The following is a 23,491-nucleotide window of genomic DNA, read 5'->3' as shown; positions in this document are numbered from 1 at the left end:
TGGGAGTAGGATTGCTGGATCATATGATAGTTTGATTTTCAGTTTTTTGAGGAACCTCTAAATTCTTCTCCGTAGTGGTTATACTAATTTACATTCCCACCACCCGTGTATGAAGTTTCCCTTTTCTCCACATCCTTGCCAGCATCTGTTATTGTGTGACTTTTGGATAAAAACCATTTACCTGCAGTGAGATGGTATCTCATTGTAGTTTTGATTTGCATTTCTCTGATGATCAATGATGCTGAGTACTTTTTCATATGCCTATTTGCCATTTATATGTCTTCTTTTGAGAAATGTCTGTTTAAATCTTTTGCCCGTTTTTAAATTGGATTGCTAATTTCTTTTCCTGTAGACTTGTTTGCACTCTTTATATATTCTGGTTATTAGTCCCTTGTCAGATGAGGAGTTTGCAAATATTTTCTCCCATTCTGTGGGTTGTCTCTTCACTTTATTGATTGTTTCATTTGCTGTGCTGAAGCTTTTGGATGTGATTCCATTTGTCCATTTTTCCTTTGGTTGCCTGTATTTGTGGGGTATTACTCCAGAAATCTTTGACCAGATCAATGTCCTGGAGAGTTTCCCCAATGTTTTCTTTTAGTAGTTTCATAGTTTGAGGTCTTAGATTCAAGTCTTTAATCCATTTTGATTTGGACTATTTTAAAAATTTGATTATATTTTGACCAGCATTGAATAATCTATATCCTAAGGTTTTGGAGGAATAAATATCCTTTCAAAAGAATCTTCCTCATCTGATTTCCATCCATATCAAGTGTTGTTTTGTTTTAATCCTATTAAAGCAGGCTTGGTCAGGAGATCTTTTCCCTTTTCCTAGCAAGAGGGTTTTTTTGGTCCTCAATTTGGTCATTTGTAAAACAAAGGTAGAGAAAATCTACTGAATGATTTTGGTTATTTTTGGCTTTATAATTTCTTGAAAAGAAAGAACAATAAATGAAGATTCACTGCACAGAAAGGGCCTATTTGGAGTCAACATGCTCAAGGCCAGAAAATAGAAACCGCAGGGCTAAGGGGATCAACTGAAGGCATCAGTAGGATGAGGTGAAGCTCTTCTAAGCTGCCAGGTCACAAATCAGGACAGGCAGATGTCCGGTCCCTGACACACTGGCCTGCACAGTGAATGGGCTGTAAGCTTATCCACTACAGACCTGTCATTGTTTGGGGCAGGTTGGTGGGAGCATAAGGACATGATAATATCACTATTATGATATTATCATAATAAGTGGGAGGCTAATCTTAGAAACAGTTTTCAATTATCTGAAGTTGGTAGTAGCTTCTAATATGGTAGCTATTATTCACCCATTGCATTCACCATCAGAAAAAATCCATACAGAGATGAAGCCAACATATTTTGAATGTACACGGTACAGTTGTTGGCTCTTAATATAAGTAATTGAGTAGAGACAAGCAAGAAAGGATGAGCTGATATTAGGAGATGGACAACATTGAGTGTAAGTCAATACTTAGGTAACCTTCAGTCTGTCTCTTATCTACCATTTCTTTCTCCTTCCTATTCTTACCCTCTCTTCCCTCAGGTCTAATCTCCCAATTTAAGAAACAAAAGAAGTTTTTCCACTAGTACTGACTTCAGCCCATTGTTTGCAATGTTGTTTTGACAGATGTGTCTTTAGTCACACAATTAAATTTTATGTACACCAGAGACTGAAGACTCCAATAGTTCCCTATCAACGTCAGATTAACAATGGCTTGTACCTATAATCCTAGCTACTCAGGAGGCTGAGGCGGGAGAATCGCTGGAATCTGAGAGTTCAAGACTCGCCTGGTCAACAAAGTAAGATCCCGTCTCAAAAACAAAACAAAAACTTCTTTGCTTAAAATTCCAGTTTTTTTTTAAAATTATTTTTATTTTTTTGAGACAGAGTCTTGTTCTGTCACCCAGGCTGGAGTACGGTAGCACGATTTCGACTCACTGCAAGCTCCGCCTCCCGGGTTCACACCATTCTCCTGCCTCAGCCTCCCAAGTAGCTGGGACTACAGGTGCCCGCCACTACGTCCGGCTAATTTTTTGTATTTTTTAGTAGAGACGGGGTTTCACCGTGTTAGCCAGGATGGTCTTGATCTCCTGACCTCGTGATCTGCCCGCCTCAGCCTCCCAAAGTGCTGAGATTACAGGCGTGAGCCACTGCGCCCGGCCTAAAATTCCAGGTTTTCTGTATTTGTCTTCTCCACTAGACTCTAATCAACTCCTTAATGGTAGGGATCAAGGTAATAGACATCTCTGTACCTCTGACTTTTTGCATCAAGTCTACCAAAACCATTTCAGGTGCTTGAATAAATACGGAGCAGAGCTAGTTCCAACTTATCATTCCAAACTCATCCCCCGCCACTTCCCCAACTTGCCCTACCTTCAGTTACACTGAGCTTTTTCCATTGCCCTAAGCAGGCCTTTTTCTTTTAGGATTTACTGCCTTTTCCCACATTGATTCCTCTGCTGTGATGCTCCTCCCTGCTGGCGTGGCTGGCTCATTCTTCAAGACCCACTTCAGTTACCAGCAACTCTGCTGAAGCCTTTCTGAACCCTTGGGCAAAATTAGTAATTCCCTTTACAGGTCTTGAATAGTTGTCTGTTCACATCTTGAATATGGTGCATGATACACTCTTGAAAGTATCTGCTTAAGTGATAATAATGGCAGCTGTTTATTACATGTGCTAAAGACTGAGTTAATGTGACTGAGCTTTATAATATTAAATGGCGTATGATTTTAAATCTAACAGCTCTGAGACACAGAAAATCAGCAAGAGGCTGAGATGAAATTGGAAACTATTTTCTGGGTACTAAGAATGTAGGGATCAACTAGACACATGGTATTCTCTTCCCCTGGGGAGCTCCAACTCTTCAAGGACAGGGGTCAAATAGTAGTAAATGTGTGGCATTTATTGAATGTTTGATGTTTACCTGGCACACTGAAGACATTATCTGTAAATATTACAGCTACTCTACAAGGCAGGTGATATTATCCCCATTTCACAGAAAGGGAAACTTACATGCTCAAGATCACACTGCTGGTGCAAGGATTTGAACCCAAAGTATCTAACTTCAAAGTATCCTACTGATCTCCATATTCTAAGTGCCGAGCACATAGTAGGGGCATAATAAAGAGTGTTGGATGAACAAATTTCTGTAAGCAGGTTCCTTCTCCCACACTACAAGTATTAATAGTGCTCTTCTGTTGAAATATTTCTCGGTCTCAGCTCTGTTCTCATTACACGTAGTGGCATCAGGGAAAATTAAATGCTGTCTTGGAATGACCAGTGGTGCCAATTAACCAAGAACATTAGGAAATTGTAAATGATTATAAATTCAATAATAATTAAAAGGATGTAATTTTACTAAAAATAAGATGTAAAAATTAGCGAAGTTGAGCAAAATTCAGACCTTTAATTATAGAAATTGAGCATATTGAAACTGAGATCCTCATAAAACAATAAGAAAGAAGTATATAAAAACCTCATTTAAATAAAAAAAAACGTTATCACCCAAGTTGATACATTGGACACTGTTAGAATGTGAAAAGAGCACTGGAATCAACTAAAGTTGATTCCAGATCTGATACTTACAGCTGAGGAAATTCAAGCTATTTTTTTTTCTCTGAAATTGGGCTCATCAACAAAATAAGGATAGCAATGAATTCACTGAGTTTTTGTGAGGATCAAATGAGAATACCACCTAATTTACTACCTAACAACACATACTTGGCACTCAGTAATGAGTCTGCGTCTCATACTTTAAAAAATGAATGCATGGGCTGGGTGGGGTGGCTCATGCTTATAATCCCAGCACTTTGGGAGGCTGAGGTGGGTGTATCACCTGAGGTCAGGAGTTCATGACCAGCCTGGCCAAAATGTTGAAAGTGCAAATTAAAACCATGGTGAGATACCAGTATACATTTAACAAAGTGGCTAAAATAAAAAAAATTTTGGACATTACCAGATGTTGGGGAAAATAAGGAAAAACTGAATAATTCATACATTGCTGGTGGGAATGTAAAATAGTACAGCTACTCTGGAAAACAGTTTGGCAGTTTTTTACAAAGTTAAACATATACCTATCATATAACCAGGCAGTCACACTCTTGAAAATTTGTCCTAGATAAATGAAAACTTATGTTTATGCAAACATTTGTACACAAATATTTCTTACAGGTTTATTTGTAACAACCAAAAACTGGAAACAACCCAAATGCCCTTTACAAAATAAATGGATAAGCAGACTGTGGTACATCCATACCATGAAATACTACTCAGTAATAAGGAGGGAGCTATGGATACACCCAGCAACTTAGATGGATCTCAAAGTCATGCTCAATGGGAAAAGCCAATCTCGAAAGGTTAAATACTCTATAGTTCTATTTATACAAGTTTCTCAAAATAGTAATAATAACAATATGGGGAACAGAGCAGAGGTTAGGGAGAGAGAAGGAAATAAAGGATAGCAATGCACTGACATTCCTTTGTAGTGACAGAATGGTCTGTATCTTTTTTTTTTTTTGAGACAGAGTCTGACTCTGTCATCCAGGCTGGAGTGCAGTGGCGCAATCTCGGCTTACTGCAACCTCTGCCTCCCGGGTTCAAGCCATTCTCCTGCCTCAGCCTCTGGAGTAGCTGGGACTACAGGTGTGCACCACCACGCCTGGCTAATTTTTTTGTCTTCTTAGTAGAGATGTTTTGCCATGTTGGCCAGGCTGGTCATGAGCTCCTACCTCAAGTGATCCACCTCCCAAAGTGCTGGGATGACAGGCCCAAGCCACTGTGCCCGGGGATTACATTTCAACATGAGATTTGGGTGGGGACAAGTTTCCAAACGATATCACACACACATACTGAAAGATACGAGTACAGGCAAAACCTGGTGAAATCTTTTTTCAAGCAATTCTCCTGCCTCAGCCTGCCAAGTAGGTGGGATAACAGGTGTGCACCACCACATCTGACTAAATTTTGTATTTTTAGTAGAGACGGGGTGTCACCATGTTGGCTAGAATGGTCTCCATCGCTTGACCTCGTGACCTGGCCGCCTCAGCCTCCCAAAGTACTGGGATTACAAGCATAAGCCACTGCACCCGGCCGTTGTTTTTAATTCTGGCACTAATAACTGTTTTAAATTCTTTCTTGAACCCCTGATATTGTTTGTTTCCAGTTCTGTCCACTTTGCCGTTTAATACCCGATGAGAATCCAAGCAGCTTCAGTGGCAGTTTAATAAGACATCTTCAAGTTAGTCACACTTTGTTTTATGATGATTTCATAGTAAGTATATTTTCTTATTTTTACATTATGTTTTTATGCTGTCTTTGTTAAGCTTACTTTTCTGATCCAAGTGAATAAAATTATAGAGGAAAAAAATGTATATATAGCTATAGTGTTGAGTATTAGCATTATGTAAGAAATCAAGAAAATAGAATGTTTTGGCCTGGCACAGTGGCTCATGCCTGTAATCCCAACACTTCCGGAGGCCGAGGTGGGCAAATCACTTGAGGTCAGGAGTTCAAGACCAGCCTGGGCAACATGGTGAAATCCTATCTCTACTAAAAATACTAAAAATAAAAAAATTAACCAGGCGGTGGCATACGCCTGCAGTCCCAGCTACTCCGTAGGCTGAGGCAGGAGAATCGCTTGAACCCAGGAGGCGGAGGTTTCAGTGAGCTGAGATCGTGCCACTCCACTCCAGTCTGGGCACCTGAGTGAGACTCTGTCTCCAAAAAAAAAAAAAAAAAAAAAGCAATTTCAAGATAAAATTTAATAACGATTCAAGATCGTCATTTGAGAATTTTCTCCATGCTTTCTATCTGCCATTATTATTATCCAGGTTGAACATAAGGAGCTCAGGTTCTAAACTAGTTTTAAGCAACAGCTCTGTCACATATGTGCGACCTTGCAGAAGGCATTTAACCTCTGAAACTCAGTTTGTCCATTGGTTAAGGGAAGAGATTAAAAGCACCTACTCTCAAAACTCTTCTTAGGATTAAATGAGATAATGTATATAAAGTGATTTGCACAGTTCAGGCACAGATGTTTGGCAAATTGGAGATGGGATAGGAGTAGAATTGTTAGGACCACTTGAGGAACTGAACAAGGAACATGACAGAGGCTTTAAATCCTCAGCTCCATATCTCTAAGCATGTGTCTTTTGTGGCCCATACGGCACACAGGCCTCAACAGAACTTGGTTCTGGTCTGTGTGTTCTCTCTGGTAAAACAAAGAGGTTTTTCTTGGCCCGGTGCGGTGGCTCACGCCTGTAATCCCAGCACTTTGGAAGGCTCACGCCTGTAATCCCAGCACTTTGGAAGGCCGAGATGGGCAGATCACGTGGTCAGGAGATCGTGACCATCCTGGCTAACACGGTGAAACCCCATCGCTACTAAAAATACAAAGAAATGAGCCGGGCGTGGTGGCAGACGCCTGTGGTTCCAGCTACTCAGGAGGCTGAGGCAGGAGAATGGCGTGAACCGGGGAGGGGGAGCTTGCTGTGAGTCGAGATCACACCACTGCACTCCAGCCTGAGCGACAGAGGGAGACTCCATCTCAAGAGGTTTCTCTTTACCTTAGCTCTATGAGATGTTCTAAAGCCAGGTCGATTCTATGGCTCTTCTGGCTAATCATGTTCAGTCTGTTCTCAAGATCTTTCAGACAGGCCGGGCGCGGTGGCTCAAGCCTGTAATCCCAGCACTTTGGGAGGCCGAGACGGGCGGATCACGAGGTCAGGAGATCGAGACCATCCTGGCTGACACGGTGAAACCCCGTCTCTACTAAAAAATACAAAAACTTAGCCGGGCGAGGTGGCGGGTGCCTGTAGTCCCAGCTACTCTGGAGGCTGAGGCAGGAGAATGGCGTAAACCCGGGAGGCGGAGCTTGCAGTGAGCTGAGATCTGGCCACTACACTCCAGCCTGGGCGACAGAGCGAGACTCCGTCTCAAAAAAAAAAAAAAAAGATCTTTCAGACAAAGCATGATCCAGAGCTAGGCAGGATGAAGCCACTTTGATAAGAATACTTTGCAGCCACTCACAGCCATCTTCTTGGGTGTGGAAGTGAGCTTGAAGTAGTGTTCTTTGTTTTGATTTTTTGCTTCCTGAACTACTATATACTAAGCTAAGCACTCTATGTATATATCACAATAAATTGTGATATGTACATAAGTTGTAGCAACTTCCGTGAAGTGAATACTGTATTTTTATCTTCATTTAACTGAAATATCTGAAGCTCAAAGGTTAACTAAATTACCTAAGAACAAGCCAGTATTAAGACCAAACCTTGTGCTCTGTTGTGCTTTATGGCTTTCCTTTGGATTTTGTGGAGTTTTTTTTGTTTTTTGTTTTTATGTTGCAGAATGGACTTTGAATAGAGATTTCATCTTTTGTTATTGTGGAAGAGGAGAGGGATTGCAGAGGATAGGGTTCTTAATGGTTTTTGTTTTACTTATAGAATGTGCTGACATAGAATTTTGAATTCCACTTTGACACATAGGGAGGTAAAGAGAAAGTTTTGTTTTTAACATTTTCTTCGGAAATAGCTATTCAGTGGTACTGCTGGCATTGGTGAAGCCTGTGGGGGTGCCTGAACTTTGCTCCATTTTACAGGTTTGTGTGGAACATAGCACTCTGAGCAGGATTTGTAATGATGACTAAAAACTTCTCATTATATCAGATAAAAACTTCAAATTTTGAATCAAGGCTTTTTATTATGACAGTAACTAGTTAATTGATAGGCAGCAAAGTGAAGGAGAAAATTCATTAGCCCCAAGGCAAAAGTCCTGGGTTCTATGACAAGCTTTGTGGAACTTTGAACAAGTCTCCTAACTTTAGTTCCCTGCAAAATGAGGGTGTTGGATTGACCCTCATCCTCCAGTTTCTGAAATACTATTGACTCTGAATATTTCTAATTATTTTTCTTTATTATAGGATTTTAATATAATTGAGGAAGCTCTTATCCGAAGAGTCTTAGACCGGTCACTTCTTGAATATGTGAATCAGTCGAACGCCACATAATTTTATTAAAACGAAGGGAAAAGGGACCACTGAATTGCACCATTTAAGATGCTGCTTGAACAAATTGAAGGGAAGTTGTCAATGCTTGATGGGCAAAAATGTACAACACAGTTATATGTTTGTCCATGTTTATTGTTATAGTGCATTTAAAAACTGCTTTAATTTTGATGATTTAAATCTGTTTTACATCCTTGAGATTCCTACACATCTAACAAAAAAAAACTGTCTATATCAGTCGTTATTATATGGAAAAGGCACATGGTAGGCAAGTGGGTGGAGGATCTTGGTTTGCAAATTAGATAACACTCTGTGTATAATACTACATATTAATAACTACCATCATGGTTAGGCACGATAACTAATCTTTGTTCTATGTAAGAAAATAGAGAGTGAAACAAAATGCAGACATTCAAAGAAATAAGAAATCTGCTCCAATGCCCTTGCTCTAATCTCTAATAGATTAACATTAATAATCTTGTACGGGAGTTGGAAAGGAACATTTTGGAAGTCAAGGAAGTCCATTTAGGCCAGATGCAGTGGCTCACGCTTGTAATCCCAGCACTTTGGGAGGCTGAAGCGGGCGGATCAAGAGGTCAGGAGTTCGAGACTAGCCTGGCCAACACTGGTATCTGTGAAACCCCGTCTCTACTAAAAATACAAAAATTAGCTGAGTGTGGTGGTGGGCGCCTATAATCTCAGCTACTTGGGAGGCTGAGGCAGAAGAATCGCTAGAACCCAGGAGGCAGAGGTTACAGTGAGCCAAGATCACACCAGTACACTCCAGCCTGGGTGACAGAGCTAGACTCCATCTCAAAAAAAAAAAAAAAAAAAAAAAAAAATCCATTTAACCAAATTACATTACATAATACTGTAACAAAATAAGTTTTGTGTTAGAAAAGTATACTTAATTCTTTGACTTTTTGTAACTGCATACATAAGAATTCAACATTTTTCAAATATTTGTAGTTTATTTTGAAATATTTCTACAATATAGGCAATTTCTTAAAAACCGTCAGGTGATACTTACAGTAGAAGTATTCACATCCAAACTTTTTAGTAGAAAACCCTAAGGGTTTTGATTTCTTTTTTGATTGTAACATTTTAAAAATTATGAAATAAAAGTACTGAAAACCAGACACAAAATTTATAGCTGAATGCTTTATTATAAGCAAATACTCTTTTAGGACTCAGCCAGTCACCACACGTGTCCTTTTTGTATCCTGTCACAATTACAACCCCACAAAAGTAACCACTAGACTGATTTAAATGGTAATCACTTTGTTGCATTTGATTACTGCTGCAACACCTAAATGCATATATCTATATTTTAATATTATCAATTTAAAATTATTAAATGTATGTTTTATTTTACATCTCTTTTTTAATCTAGAAGTTCCCTCTTCTTTCCAGTTCCTTAGAATTTACCTGGTGAAGAACCTGATCCTAGGACCTATAGAGTTTCACATACTTTGTATTTTGCTGATTGCACACTCATGGCACAGTTCAGCACATTCCCCTGTCCTCTAGATATTAGCACATGGGGCAGGTTCAGGCACATTGTATTTGAGAAGACTTTGGTTCAGTCCTTTGGCAAGACTGTAAATCATGGTGTCTTCCTTCCTTCCTTCCTTCCTTCCTTCCTTCCTTCCTTCCTTCCTTCCTTCCTTCCTTCCTTCCTTCCTTCCTTCCTTCCTTCTTTCCTTCCTTCCTTTCCTTCCTTTCCTTTCTTTCCTCTCTGTTGCCCAGGCTGGAGTGGGCACTGCAACCTCCATCTCCCGGGTTCAAGCAATTCTCCTGTCTCAGCCTCCCAAGTAGCTGGGACTACCACAATGCCTGGCTAATTTTTGTATTTTTAGTAGAGAGGAGGTTTTACCATACTGGTTAGGCTGGTCTTGAACTCCTGGCCTCAAGTGATCCACCCGCCTTGGCCTCCCAAAGTGCTGGGATTACAGACATTAGCCACTGCGCCTGGCTAAGTTTTGTATTTTTAGTAGAGACGGGGTTTCGCCATAGTAACCAGGCTGGTTTCAAACTCCTGACCTTGTGATCCGACCACCTTGGCCTCCCAAAGTGCTGGGATTACAGGCTTGAGCCACTGTGCCCAGCCTACAGGGTTTTTATCTAACCTTTCTGTTACAACTATACCACTCTTCTTCTATACTGAGAGTCCTGGTTTTCAAGAACACAGAGCATGATAGAATTAGAACATCCCACAATTACTCATTTCTTTTATTTACCTTACACTTGCAATTGCCTCAGAATACAACCACAACCAATATGGCAATTGAAATAAGTGTTCCATTTGCTTTTCCCATTCTTTCCCAATTTTTTATTTTATTTTATTTTTTTATTCTTTTTTTTTTTTGAGATGGAGTCTCGCTCTTGCTGCCCAGGCTGGAGTGCAATGGTGCGATCTCGGCTCACTGCAACCTCCGCCTCCCGGGTTCAAGCGATTCTTCTGCCTCAGCTTCCCGAGTAGTTGGGATTATAGGCATGTGCCACCACACCCTGCTAATTTTGTGTTTTTAGTAGAGATGGGATTTCTCCATGTTAGTCAGGCTGGCCTCAAACTCTCGACCTCAGGTGATCTGCCCACCCATCCCAAAGTGCTGGGATTACAGGCGTGGGCCACTGCGCCTGGCACCCCAATTTTTAAAATAGTTATACTATATCAACATTTTCAGAACATACTGGTATAGCATACTGTACTTTCTTCCTTTTATCCCCCATTTATTCTTAGTTCTTCAACTGTGTGTTTAACACTTACCCCAGTTTTTGTTGTTTTGTTTTGAGGTGGAATCTTGCTCTGTCACCAGGCTGGAGTACAGTGGTGTGATCTTGGCTCACTGCAACCTCCGCCTCCCAGGTTCAAGCAATTCTCCTGCCTCAGCCTCCCAAGTAGCTGGGATTACAGGTGGGCACCACCACGCCCAGCTAATTGTTGTATTTTTAGTAGAGATGGGTTTTGCCATGTTGGCCAGGCTGGTTTTGAACTCCTGACCTTAAGTGATCCACCCGTGTTGGCCTCCTAAAGTCCTGGGATTACAGGCGTGTGCCACTGCGCCAGGCAGTTGCCCCCAGTGTTTATTTGATGGCTCTGACTGTTTCTCATATCTGACCCTTTAATTATGAATCCAGGGCATAGATTAGTATCTCTATCTTGAAAGGAAGCAAAGAAGCCATGAAAATGAGTGGTATCAACTCCTGAGGATAAAATGTTATTTGACTAGAGTTAGCTTTTTAATTGTGATCATTTATAAACTTCTTTGTTCCTTACATATAAGCATAGTCATAACCATGGTACCCAAAATTTTCTGTAAGTTATTGTAACTCCTTAAAGGTCTTGCTACAGTTCTTCTATCCAGTACAAATAACTGGGAAAATGTAAAGCTGAGTGAAATCTAGTGAGCCTCATAGCCTCCCTTTTAGATATTGGTTTTAAGTTTGCTTTTCACAGCTGCTAAAAAGTAACAACTAATTTTTAGTTGCACAACCTCTCTTTCTTAAATTTGGATGGATCATACAATAAAGCAAAACCTGGCTGATTACAGTGGCTCACACCTATAATCCCAGCACTTTGGGAGGCTGAGGTGGAGGGTCACATGAGCCCAGGAGTTCCAAGACCAACCTGGGCAATATAGTGAGACTCCTCTTAAAAAAAAACAAAAAAAAAGCTGGGCATGATGCACACTGTTATTTTCAGCTACTAAGAAGGCTGAGGTTGGAAGATCACTTGAGCCCAGGAGGTTAACACTGCAGTGAGCTATGATCATGCTACTGCACTCCAGCCTGGGCAACAGAGCAAGACCTGGTCTCCAAAAACATAAATAATTAAATATAAATAAAAATCAAGCAAAACCTGTTGGGAAACAAGAGAAAAAGGAGAGGAATTTTTCAGGAATAATCATAAAAAGAAAAATGATCATCAGACTGAAAGTCTAGCACCTGAGAGATGAAAACATATTTTTAAGCATTGGTGTTGACCATGCAGACAAACTTCTGTTAATTCAGAGCAGTACAAAAGGCACCTTTGAATCTATAAAACTTGAAAAAAGTTAAAAATTGTATTTTGGATAGGCCAGGCGCGGTGGCTCAAGCCTGTTATCCCAGCACTTTGGGAGGCCGAGACGGGCGGATCACAAGGTCAGGAGATTGAGGCCATCCTGGCCTACGTGGTGAAACCACGTCTCTACTAAAAAATACAAAAAACTAGCCGGGCGAGGTGGTGGGCACCTGTAGTCCCAGGTACTTGGGAGGCTGAGGCAGGAGAATGACGTAAACCCGGGAGGCGGAGCTTGCAGTGAGCTGAGATCCGGTCACTGCACTCCAACCTGGGTGACAGAGCGAGACTCTGTGTCAAAAAAAAAAAAATTGTATTTTGGATAAAGCTTTAAGTCATCTGTCACTATTAACCTCAATGCAGCAATTCTGACTCCTGTGCCTGGATTCCTTTTATGATAATTTTGCCACCTACAGGACAGATTAGGTGCTGGTCGCCTGAATTATTTTGTGTTCTGAATTATTTTGAGTTCTAAAATGGTAAAGTGCAAATACTCATTGTTTCACTGTGCCTTTGGCCTTTTATAAAAAGGTATTTCTAATTCGTTGGTAAAAACCAATATTTGAAGCTATTGATTACCAACAAAAAAGTTTCACTGTCTTTATAGTGCCTCAGGATACAACTTTTTCAAGGCTTATTAGAGAAAAACTGATTCACATGTTATTCTTCTAAAGCTAAATTCTTAAAATGTAGGTTGAAAGAGTGGATTGATTGTGAATCTACACTAAACATATGGTCCCAGGCAGACCTCCTTAGAGACCTCCAGGCAGACCTCCTTACTGTCTTCAGTGATGTTGCATTTCGTTACTGTTACTGGGTGCCAAGTGTCTTTCATTTGGAAGTGAACTTACTCCAGTTATTGAATGTTTATCATATCCTAATTTGTATTTTCAAACATTAAGTTTTTCAAACATTAAAAAGTCACTAAGAGATTCATTCTTTTATTATTCAACTAGAAAAAAATTAGTGTAATGATTGGAATTTAAAATGTACAATTCTTTTTCTTCTGTAAGTATATATTGCTATGATAAATAAAAAATGGCAGGACCATTGTTTTTATTAAAATATCTACTGTGTCTATTCTTAAACATTAATCTTGGTTACTTTTTTATTCAAACCTAGTAATGCTTTTTAAATCTTCATCATTCAGCAACAATGATGAATGAAAGGTATACATTCATTTAGGCCAGTAGTTTGCAACTGGGGATAATTTTGTCTCCCAGCAGACTTTGGCAATGTCTAGACACATTTTGGGTTGTCCTAACAGGGCTCAGGTGTACTAGTGGCCTGAGATCTAGATAGAGGTCAGGGATGCTGTTCAGCATTCTACAGTGCACAAGACAGCCCCTCGCAACAAAGCATTATCCTGCTCAAAATGGCAATAGTGCCAAGGCTTAGAAACTGATTTGGCCAACATAATACTGAGCACTGTGGAATTATTCATTCTGCTAGCAAGAGGCTTCACTGAAATTTAAAAGGTAAGATGTAGATAGATTCTTCCCCCTGCTAAATCCATACTAAGTTTTGAATGGCCGTAGCTGCCATGTGTACCCATATGTCATGAGCATATTAATTTTTTGATTTTTTGCAAGAACATGTACAGGACAGAACACAAGTGTTACTGATGAAACCTCTGATGCTTCTCTGTTTGCTGAGTGATGTTCTAGATGATTGAGGGAACCCAGGATCAGTTGAGAAGATTTACCTTTATCATTTAGATTATCTTTGTTGAAATAAGTAAGACAAAATATTACAGAGGGATACTCATGTCTGAGATCCTTGAAGCTAATAGTTATGTTTTTGTATTATTACTAGAAAATCATGTGATGTCTTAATCCTAAATATTTCAGCGAAGACAGTGCATGGATCTTAAGGCTAATCATTGCCACCGAAGTAGCCATATAAGAAGCCCAACGAAGGAGAATCACAGGGAGTAGTATTGATCTAGGTGAATTGGATTATGCTACAATTACAAGTCCCAAATCCCAGGCTCACCCAAAGTCTACAGTGGTTCCTGGCTATTCTCTAGGGAAGCTGTTCTCCAGCTTCAGAATTCCAGGGTACTTTCATCTCATGGCGTTTGTATATCACTGTGTGTTCCTATATCACCCCTCACAACAGGCTGCTGTGTTGGCTACACAGGTAATTTCTGTTCATTATTTGCCAATGCAAGTCACATGGCCATATGTAATGTCAAGGCATTGAGGAAGTGCAGTCTTCTCATGTAGAAGAGAACTGGATACTGGGGCATAATAGTAATACCAACCATGAAAGTACAAGCCAGGCAGAGTTGACAAAGACAGGAAGTACACAGGGTAAAGACATTAAAAATATGTGTGGAAAGAAGGGGTGAAAAGTAAAAATGAGACTAGCTTTCTAAAACATGAAGTGATATTCATTTTTGCCATGGTAATATTTTATTTTTCTTTTTTTGTTTGTTTGAGATGGAGTCTTGGTTTGTTACCCAGGCTGGAGTGCAGTGGCATGATCTCAGTTCACTGCAACCTCTACCTCCCAGGTTCAAGCAGTTCTCCTGTCTCAGTCTCCTGAGTAACTGGGACTACAGGCATGCACCACCATGCCCGGCTAATTTTTGTATTTTTAGTAGAGACGGGGTTTCACCATATTGGTCAGGCTGGTCTCAAACTCCTGAACTCAGATGATCCGCCTGCCTCAGCCTCCCAAAGTTCTGGGATTATAGGCATGAGCCACCACGCCTGGCCCTGCCATGGTAATATTTTTGTTAATTTTACTTAAAGTTTGGGATTATTTTACCAAATGAAAGACCTGTCAGTTTCTCAGACATAAGATAGTGATTTCTTTTTTTGAATCGTTCTTTCTTATTTATTAACAAAAATGCCAAATATGTTCTCTGTCCCTTATAACAGTATTTTCTCAGTATACTCCTTGTGTGCTGCCATCAGAACCACTTGGGATACTTGTTATATAACTGCACTTTCCTGGGCCCTCTCCAGATGTACAGAATCTGAAATTATGGATTCATCAGGAAGTCATTGACATGTATTCCAATCTGCCCATTTCTCATCACCTCCATTTTTACAATTCTATTCTATCCATCAGCATCTCTTGCCTGGATCCCTAGAGCTATGTAATTGGACTCCGTGCCTACACGTAAGAAATTGTCCATTTCTCAGCCAGTCATGGTGGCTCATGACTGTAATCCCTGCATTTCGGGGGGCCAAGGTGGGTGAATCACCTAAAGTCAGGAATTCGAGACCAGCCTGGCCAACATGATGAAACCCCATCTCTACTAAAAATACAAAAAATTGACCAGGCACAGTGGCTCACGCCTCTAATCCCAGCACTTTGGGAGGCCAAGACGGGTGGATCACCTGAGGTCAGGAGTTCAAGACCAGCCTGACCAACATGGAGAAATCCCGACTCTACTAAAAATACAAAAGTAGCTGGGCATGGTGGTGCATGCCTGTAATCCCAGCTACTCGGGAGTCTGAGGCAGGAAAATTGCTTGAACCTGGGAGGCGGAGGTTGCAGTGAGCTGAAATTGTGCCACTGCACTGCAGCCTGGGCAACAAGAGCAAAACTCTGTCTCAAAAAAAAAAAAGTCCATTTTTCATACAGCAGTTGGAGAGATCTTTAAAAGCATCAATCTGATTGTGCCATGCCACGTTCTCACTGCTTAAAATGCTTCCAGGGCCTCCATTGTTTTCTTTGTTGTTGTTTGTGTGTGTGTGTGTGTCCACGAGTCAGTTTCTTTGTAAATATATATTACATCTCTAGAAAAAGAATCCCAGGATTTTCCCGCCTGTGTGTTTTCGTCTTGCTTCTTCATGGTCCATGATGCCAGCTGAGGTTGTCAGTACAATGAAACCAAACTGGCAGGATGGGAGCAGATTATTCTGCCATTTTTCTAGATCTTTGAGTTGCACATCAAATCCGGGGCTAATCACTCCACACTTGTTTAGCCTGCCTGTGAGGTTCACAATTTTCCCAGCTCTGATCATCAATGATTTCAGACTCACCAATGTAACCATGCTTCATTATCACAGTTAGAAACCGGATGATGACTTTGGAGCATGGCCCAATAAGAACCTGGTGTTTGGCATTGTTGATTCTCTTGAGAGCATCAGCCAGGACATTTATGTGCACCATTGTGGTGATGTGGAAAGATGGTGGAAAGAGGTTTTTTGTTTTTTTGAAACAGGGTCTCGCTCTGTCTTCCAGGTTGAGTGCAGTGGTATGATTACAGCTCACTGCAACCTCGACCTTTTGGGCTCGAGCCATCCTCCCACCTCACCCTCCCTAGTAGCTGGGATCACAGACATGCACTACCATGCTGGGCTAAGTTTTAAAATTTTTGTAGAAACTCTCACTATGTTGCCCAGGTTGATCTCTAACTCTTGGACTCCAGACATTCTCTTGCTTTGGCATCTCAAAGTGTTGAGATTACAGGTGTGAGCCAACATGCCCAGCCTCCATCATTATGAGAATAAATTCTAAAGGCCCTTCTATGCCCTTCCATGCCCTTCCAAACCCTTCACAGCCTGGTCCCTGCCTACCTCTCTAACTTCGTCTCATTCCACTCTCTCCCTTGATCCTTATACTTCATCCACATTGTTAGGTTTATTAAACACACCAAACTTACGGTGAGTCCTGTATCTTGGCACTTTGTATTCCTTCTGTTTGAAAAGCTCTTCCCTGGGAGTTTGACATGACTGCCTTCTAAATTATTCAACTCTCAGCTCAAATGTCATCTTCTCATAAAGGAATTCTCTTGTAATTCCAGTCAAAGTCACTCCTCCACCAAATTTGTCTATTGTTTTATTGTAATGTCTCCATAACTGCACTAGAATGGGAAGTTATCTTATGCATTTTTCATTTTTATTGTTTATTTCTTCTCTCTAGAATATACATTTTTGATTGCAAGTATTCACCACTAAAGTCTACAAAATCTGAAACAATGGCACATGTCAGGTACTTAGTAAATATTTCAGCTGTCTAATCTATCATGAGAACTACTGATGATATATATGCATATACATCATCAGTGTGTGATGATAACACATATATAAAATATCCAACATGAAGCAGGAGGATTGCTTGAGTTCAGGAGTTTGAGGCTATAGTGCACTATAATAGTGCCTGTGAATAGCCACTGTACTCCAACCTGGGCGACATAGCAACACTTCCCCCCATTTTTTTTTTTTTTTTTTGAGACATGAAATCCCAGCACTTAAGACAGAGTCTTGCCCTGTCACCCAGGCTAGAGTGCAGTGGTGTGATCTCAGCTCAATTCAACCTCTGCCTCCCGGGTTCAAGCGATTCTCCTGCCTCAGCCTCCTGAGTAGCTGGGATTACAGGCATGTACCACCATGCCCAGCTAATTTTTGTATTTTAGCAGAGGTGGTGTTGGCCAGGCTGGTCTCGAACTCCTGACCTCAAGCGATCCACCCACCTCGGCCTCCCAAACTGCTAGGATTACAGGTGTGAGCCACCTCGCCATAAAACCCCATTTTTGAAAGAAGAAAAAAATTCTAATATTACCAGTAATCAAAGACATTAACTTGACCACTCTAATCATGTACCATTTTTCTCTCTTAGCATAATGTGTGGCATAGTGTTACCTCTAATAAATTTTTTTCTTTTTTTGAGACATGGTTTCACCTTCTCACCCAGGCTGGAGTGCAGTGGTGTGACATGGCTCACTGCAGCCTTGACCTCCCAAGCCCAAGTGATCCTCCTGCCTCAGCCTCCTGAGTAGCTGGGACTATAGGCACACACATCTAGCTAATTTTTAAAATTTTTTGTAGAGACAGGGTCTTACTATGTTGCCTAAGCTGTTGCAAACTCCTGGGCTCAAGTGACCCACCTCAGCCTCCCAAAGTGCCGAGATTACAGGCATGAGCTACCAGGCCCAGTCTTCAATAAATATTTTTTGATTCAGTCTATTAGCAAAATTTCTCAATTAATAATCCCTCATGAAAGGATGATATGGCATATTGTGCTGGTGATAGTGGTATAACTTACACATTTCAAAGCAAGTTGGTAGTGATATCTTACCTCTTGGCCCAGTAATTCTACATCTGGAAATATTTCCTGGCACTCTAATCCAAATGGAATCTATATGCAGGATGAAATTTATTGCAACACCATTCATAACGACAAAAAAAGGAGTGTATGTAATAAAGTCTAATAACGGTTAAATAGTGGCACTTTTTAATTGTTATTGCCATTAGATAAGTGAATATCCTTCCTGTAGGATATAGCTTAAAAATAGTAATAATAATAATAAAAAAGATCGGTGAATACATCATTCATAGCTGGGCATGGTGGCATGTGCCTGTAGTAGTCCCAGCTACTTGGGAGGCTGAGGCATGAGGATTGTATAAGCCCAGGAGTTCAAGGCTGCAATGAGCTATGATCATGCCATTGCACTCCAGCCTGGGCAACAGAGTGAGACCAAATCTCTAAAAAAAAAAAAAAGAAAAGAAAAAAAAATACATCATTCAGTTTACTGTCAAGTTAGCTTGGGAAGAAATGTGTATCTTTAAATTACTATATTTAAACTTTGCTTTAGTTAGTTTTAATTTAATTCTCATAGAGCAATCCTTGTCACTGCTTCTGTTTTAGGAAATATTTATTGTTGCCCTAGTCCTTCCATCCCCAACACATCATGTTGTTTCATTCCTCTGTGATTTTGCACACTTTTTCCTCAGCCTGAAATAAATTTCATTATTTTTCTAAAGAGACTTCCTTGACCCACCCAAGTAGAGTCAGTCACACCATCCTTTATATCACCAGTATCCCTTGACCATACATCGATTGCTATAGGTATCACATTAAATGTATCTGAGATCCACGAGATGGGGAGTTCCTTAAGGGCAAAGGTTGGGATTTATCTTTGTAATCACAGGGCTTTACTAGAAATTCAATTCATGTGTCAATCTGTTCAGGCTACAATAAAAAAATACCAAAGACTGGGTGACTTCAGTAACAGATTTTTGGACAGCCGACTTCTCACTGCGTCCTTACATGGTGGGGAGGGAGAGAAAGAGAGATCTCTGGAGTCTCTTATAAGGGGATTAATCTCCTCTCAGGGCTCCACTCTCCAGACCTCATCTAATCCTAATTACCATCCAAATGCCCCATCTCCAAATACTATCAAATGGTGGGTTAGGGCTTCAACATATTAATTTTGGAAGACACAAACATGCAGTCCATAACAACATGTTCATTGACTAGATGAATGAATGGCTAAAAAATGGATGAAAATATTCATGTTAGCTTTTCAGTGTACTTTCTTAGTAATAAAACCTACATGGGGAGCAAAATTATAATGAAGAAAGCAGCCGTATGTCTAAATTTGTGCATTATTGTTTCCGGAAGTTAGCACAGTGTCATGCATCTCTGTAGGCACTACATAAACATCTGATAAATAAATTAGTGACTAAGTAGTTTGATAAGCTTACACAAGATGTTCTTCATGAATAATGTCTTCAAGCCAGATGCATTCCTTCTCTTTAGAGATATGCCCATCAAGTGAACCCAACTACAGACAACTTCTCTCCTGGACAGAGTTCTAAAGTAAAGATTTAGTCCAGTGATATAGCTCTTATAGGAGAAGCAGTATTATTTTGTGTTCATTTTAAAGCTACAGTGCTAGTTCTGAAGTGCAACTGTATATTATATATTATAGTTGCTGAGTTTAATTGGCTCTAGATGATACAGTGTAATAATCTGCTACAGAGTCAACCTGGGTAACCAAATAAAATGGACTAACCTAGGTAATCAGGTAAAATGAAGAAAATATTTAGCTCTCATATCCACTATGTTTTTGTTTTCGTTTTGTTTTGAGATGAAGTCTCGCTCTGTCGCCCAGGCTGGAGTGCAGTGGTGCAGTCTTGGCTCACTACAACCTCCGCCTCCTGGGTTAAAGCGATTCTCCGCCTCTGACTCCCGGGTAGCTGGGATTACAGGCGCGCACCATCACGCCCAGCTAATTTTTGTATTTTTAGTAGAGACAGGGTTTCACCATGTTGACCAGGCTGGTCTCAAACTCCTGACCTCAGGTGATCTGCCCATCTCGGCCTCTCAAAATGCTAGGATTACAAGTATGAGCCACCACGCCCGGCCTATCCACTATGTTTTGATATACCTCTAAGGGTGTTTCACTTTGTGCCTTTGAAACATTCTTAGTAATGTATGCAAGAAGGTCAAAGTCTTTTTTTTTTTTTTTTTTTTTTTTTTGAGACGGAGTCTCACGCTGTTGCCCAGGCTGGAGTGCAGTGGCGCGATCTCGGCTCACTGCAAGCTCCGCCTCCTGGGTTCACGCCATTCTCCTGCCTCAGCCTCCTGAGTAGCTGGGACTACAGGCGCCCACCACCGCGCCCGGCTAGTTTTTTGTATTTTTAGTAGAGACGGGGTTTCACTGTGGTCTCGATCTCCTGACCTTGTGATCCGCCTGCCTCGGCCTCCCAAAGTGCTGGGATTACAGGCTTGAGCCACCGCGCCCGGCCAAGAAGGTCAAAGTCTTATAACAAAATCATACTGTCCTTTGACAGGATTTCAAGGATGTATCCTCCAGAAATTTTGGCCTTGAGGCATGCTGGTTTTAAAACTACCTTAAAGAGAGGAACAGTAACTTTCTAATTTAAAAAACTTAATAAAGTGATCAAAGTCTTAGAAACAGAAAGCAGAATGGTAGTTGAAAGTAGAAAAGGGGAGTTGTTTACGGGTACAGAGTTTCAGTTCCACAAGATAAAAAGTTTTAGAGATCTGTTGCATAACAAGGTGACTATAGATAACACTACTGTCTTATACACTTAAAAAAGGTTTAAAAGGTCATGAAACCCCGTCTCTACTAAAAATACAGAAAATTAGCCGGGCGTGGTGGTGGATGCCTATAGTCCCAGCTACTCAGGAGGCTGACGCAGGAGAATGGCATGAACCCGGGAGGCGGAGCTTGCAGTGAGCTAAGATGGTGCCACTGTACTCCAGCCTGGGTGACCATGCGAGACTCCATCTCAAAAATAAATAAATAAATAAATAAACAAACAAACAAATAAGGGTCGGGCGTGGTGGCTCACGCCTGTAATCCCAGCACTTTGGGAGGCTGAGGTAAGCGGATCACGAGATCAGGAGTTCAAGACCAGCCTGACCAACATGGTGAAACCCTGTCTTTACTAAAAATACAATAATTAACCGGGCGTGGTGGCGCAGGCCTGTAAGTCTGTAATCCCAGCTTCTCAGGAGGCTGAGGCAGGAGAATTGCTTGAACCCAGGAGGCAGAGGTTGCAGTGAGCAAAGATCTCACCACTGGGCTCCATCCTAGGTGACACAGCGAGACTCCATCTGAAAAAAAAAAGGTCAGAATGGTAAATGTCATGTTTTGTGTTTTTTAAACACAAAGAAAAAAACAACAAACAAAAAATCTTAAGCAAATACCACGGCGTATATATAGTTCTATGACACCCAGTTTAGGAAATTATAATTGTCAGTGAAATTTAGGAAAGAAGAAATGTCATCTTACTGGCAAAGTTCTTAGGGTCTCAAAAATAAAGTATTTAAATATAGAGACAACAACTTTACTCTCTGTTGCTATTTTTTTCACCCACTGGTCTCTCTCCAAACTTTGGATGAAGCTTAAAGCACAGAACATTGTTGGCTTGTTTCCCCCACCATTTGCAGTGGTTGTACCATCTCTTAGGTATTTACTGAGTTGCCAGTTATAGTTAGTATCACCCCCATTTTAACTTAATTACTTTTTAAAAGGCTGTACCTCCAAAAAGAGTCACATTCTAAGGTACTGGGGGTTAGAACTTAAACATAGGAATTGGGGAGAGAAAAGGATACGGTTCAGCCTATAAAATATATTACAATTTAAAATTTTTAATATTAAACTTTCTCTGTTCAAATTATTGTGTGGTTTCTATCTCATGATTAGACCCAGACTGATAAATCAGATTGTGTTGATTTTTCCTGAGTACTTTCAATAGGTACAACCAGAAATTTCCATTCTTCCATGGAGATTTTTCTGGATGTGAGTAGAAAAAAGGAAGTTGGGAATTGAGAATGTGGAGGTCCGAATGAAGAAAGTAATCATTTTATGGACTGAGGTACAGACGTCAAGTTCTTTGATTCACTTCCTTTTCTGTATGTAAGTGTGAAATGCTGAGTGGGAAAGTTTGAGATCCTGGCAACTGGAGTGGGAAGGCATGAATGGAATGGAGGGTTTGGGGAATCTTGGCTCCCTGAGCTACATTAGAGGACCTCACACTGGCTTCCCTCCTGGCAAATCAACTAGGATGTCACTACCAGTACAAAATACATTGGACTGGTATTCAGTACATTACGCTGGCTTCCCTCCTGGCAAATCAAATAGGAAATCAAAACTTCACACTGGTTTCTCTCCTGGCAAATCAAATAGGATATCACTACCTGTAAAAATACATTGGACTGGTACATATATATACACACACACAAACACACATACATATATACATGCACACACATCATATATATTATATTTGTATTTATATTATATGTCTGTTTAAATGTAAGTAGAGAGTTTATTTGGGCCAAGTTTGAGGTCTGCAACTTGGGAGCGTAGATTCAGGATGCTGTGAATTCAGATCACCAGGCAATATTTTAGGGAATAGAGAAGATCTCTCTGCCAGCCCAGTCAGTCTTCTTCATGCTGTCCTGATATAAAGTTTGTCAAGCAGAGTGTACTGGGATATATATTGCCCCCAGAGTTGCTGCTAAGAAATGGAAACTCTATGGGTGTAGGCCAGCCTTGGCTCTTCAATTTAGCAGCCCTGCTGACCTGACATTTTTGGTGTTTATTTTTAGGAATTTCCCCTAAAATGAAACTGATGGTCAGGTGACTAAATTTTTATTAGAATTATAGCACTGGGAAAACACAATTTGTATAACAGGCCTGTGATTTATTAAAACCAGTTCTTTGGAGACCCTAAGGTCCTCAGGGCATTTTTGGACTCCAGTGCCTTTAACAAAAAGTGAATTGTAAGTGAGATATATCCATCCTCTCTCCCCCAAACAGGGTAGTCTCCTCTAATGTCCTTTCAGATGCTCCCTTGACAATAGAAATAATCCCAGAAGGCAGTATCAGAGAAGCTAGATTTGTTGGCAATAGAGCTCTCACTGTTGCAATGTCAACCAAATGATGCCCATGAGATGCTGTGGTTCTCTGCTTTGCTTTATTAATTCTGTCCAGCAACAGATGGTACATGTCCTGTGGTTTCTTCCCCCTTTTCCATGTTCTAAATGGAAGTTTTCATTGTAGTTGTATTTGCTCTCCATTGTGGTATATAACAGATGGTTGATAGGAATTACATTTCTTATTTGGTCTAAGGTTGCAGTATCATGAGATCTCAAAGTTGGACCAGATTAAGACCCAAGTAAAGGGAAAGTTAATT

General features: G+C 40.6%; 1 protein-coding gene and 1 pseudogene across 2 annotated transcripts in view; one reads left to right on the top strand and one right to left on the bottom strand.

Annotated features, from left to right (window-relative positions):
- Window positions 1–9,157, top strand: part of RNF125 (ring finger protein 125) — a 49,989-nt gene extending 40,832 nt beyond the window's left edge. The window contains exons 5-6 of one of the 2 annotated variants that reach the window (XM_001099929.5): window positions 5,171–5,278; window positions 7,928–8,677. In XM_001099929.5, coding sequence (XP_001099929.2) covers window positions 5,171–5,278; window positions 7,928–8,014 — 195 coding nt within the window. In that variant the 3' untranslated portion in view covers window positions 8,015–8,677. Of the gene's footprint in view, window positions 1–5,170; window positions 5,279–7,927 lie in introns of both variants that reach the window. The other variant, XM_015121783.3, reaches the window with a different exon arrangement.
- A 6,529-nt stretch (window positions 9,158–15,686) lies between these two features.
- LOC706834 (small ribosomal subunit protein uS8 pseudogene) lies at window positions 15,687–16,205 on the bottom strand (annotated as a pseudogene).
- Window positions 16,206–23,491: the final 7,286 nt, after the last annotated feature.

This window comes from Macaca mulatta, chromosome 18 (genome assembly GCF_049350105.2).
Source record: "Macaca mulatta isolate MMU2019108-1 chromosome 18, T2T-MMU8v2.0, whole genome shotgun sequence".
In the NCBI taxonomy this organism is placed as follows: Eukaryota; Metazoa; Chordata; class Mammalia; order Primates; family Cercopithecidae; genus Macaca; species Macaca mulatta.
This window is presented reverse-complemented; position numbering and strand designations above follow the sequence as displayed.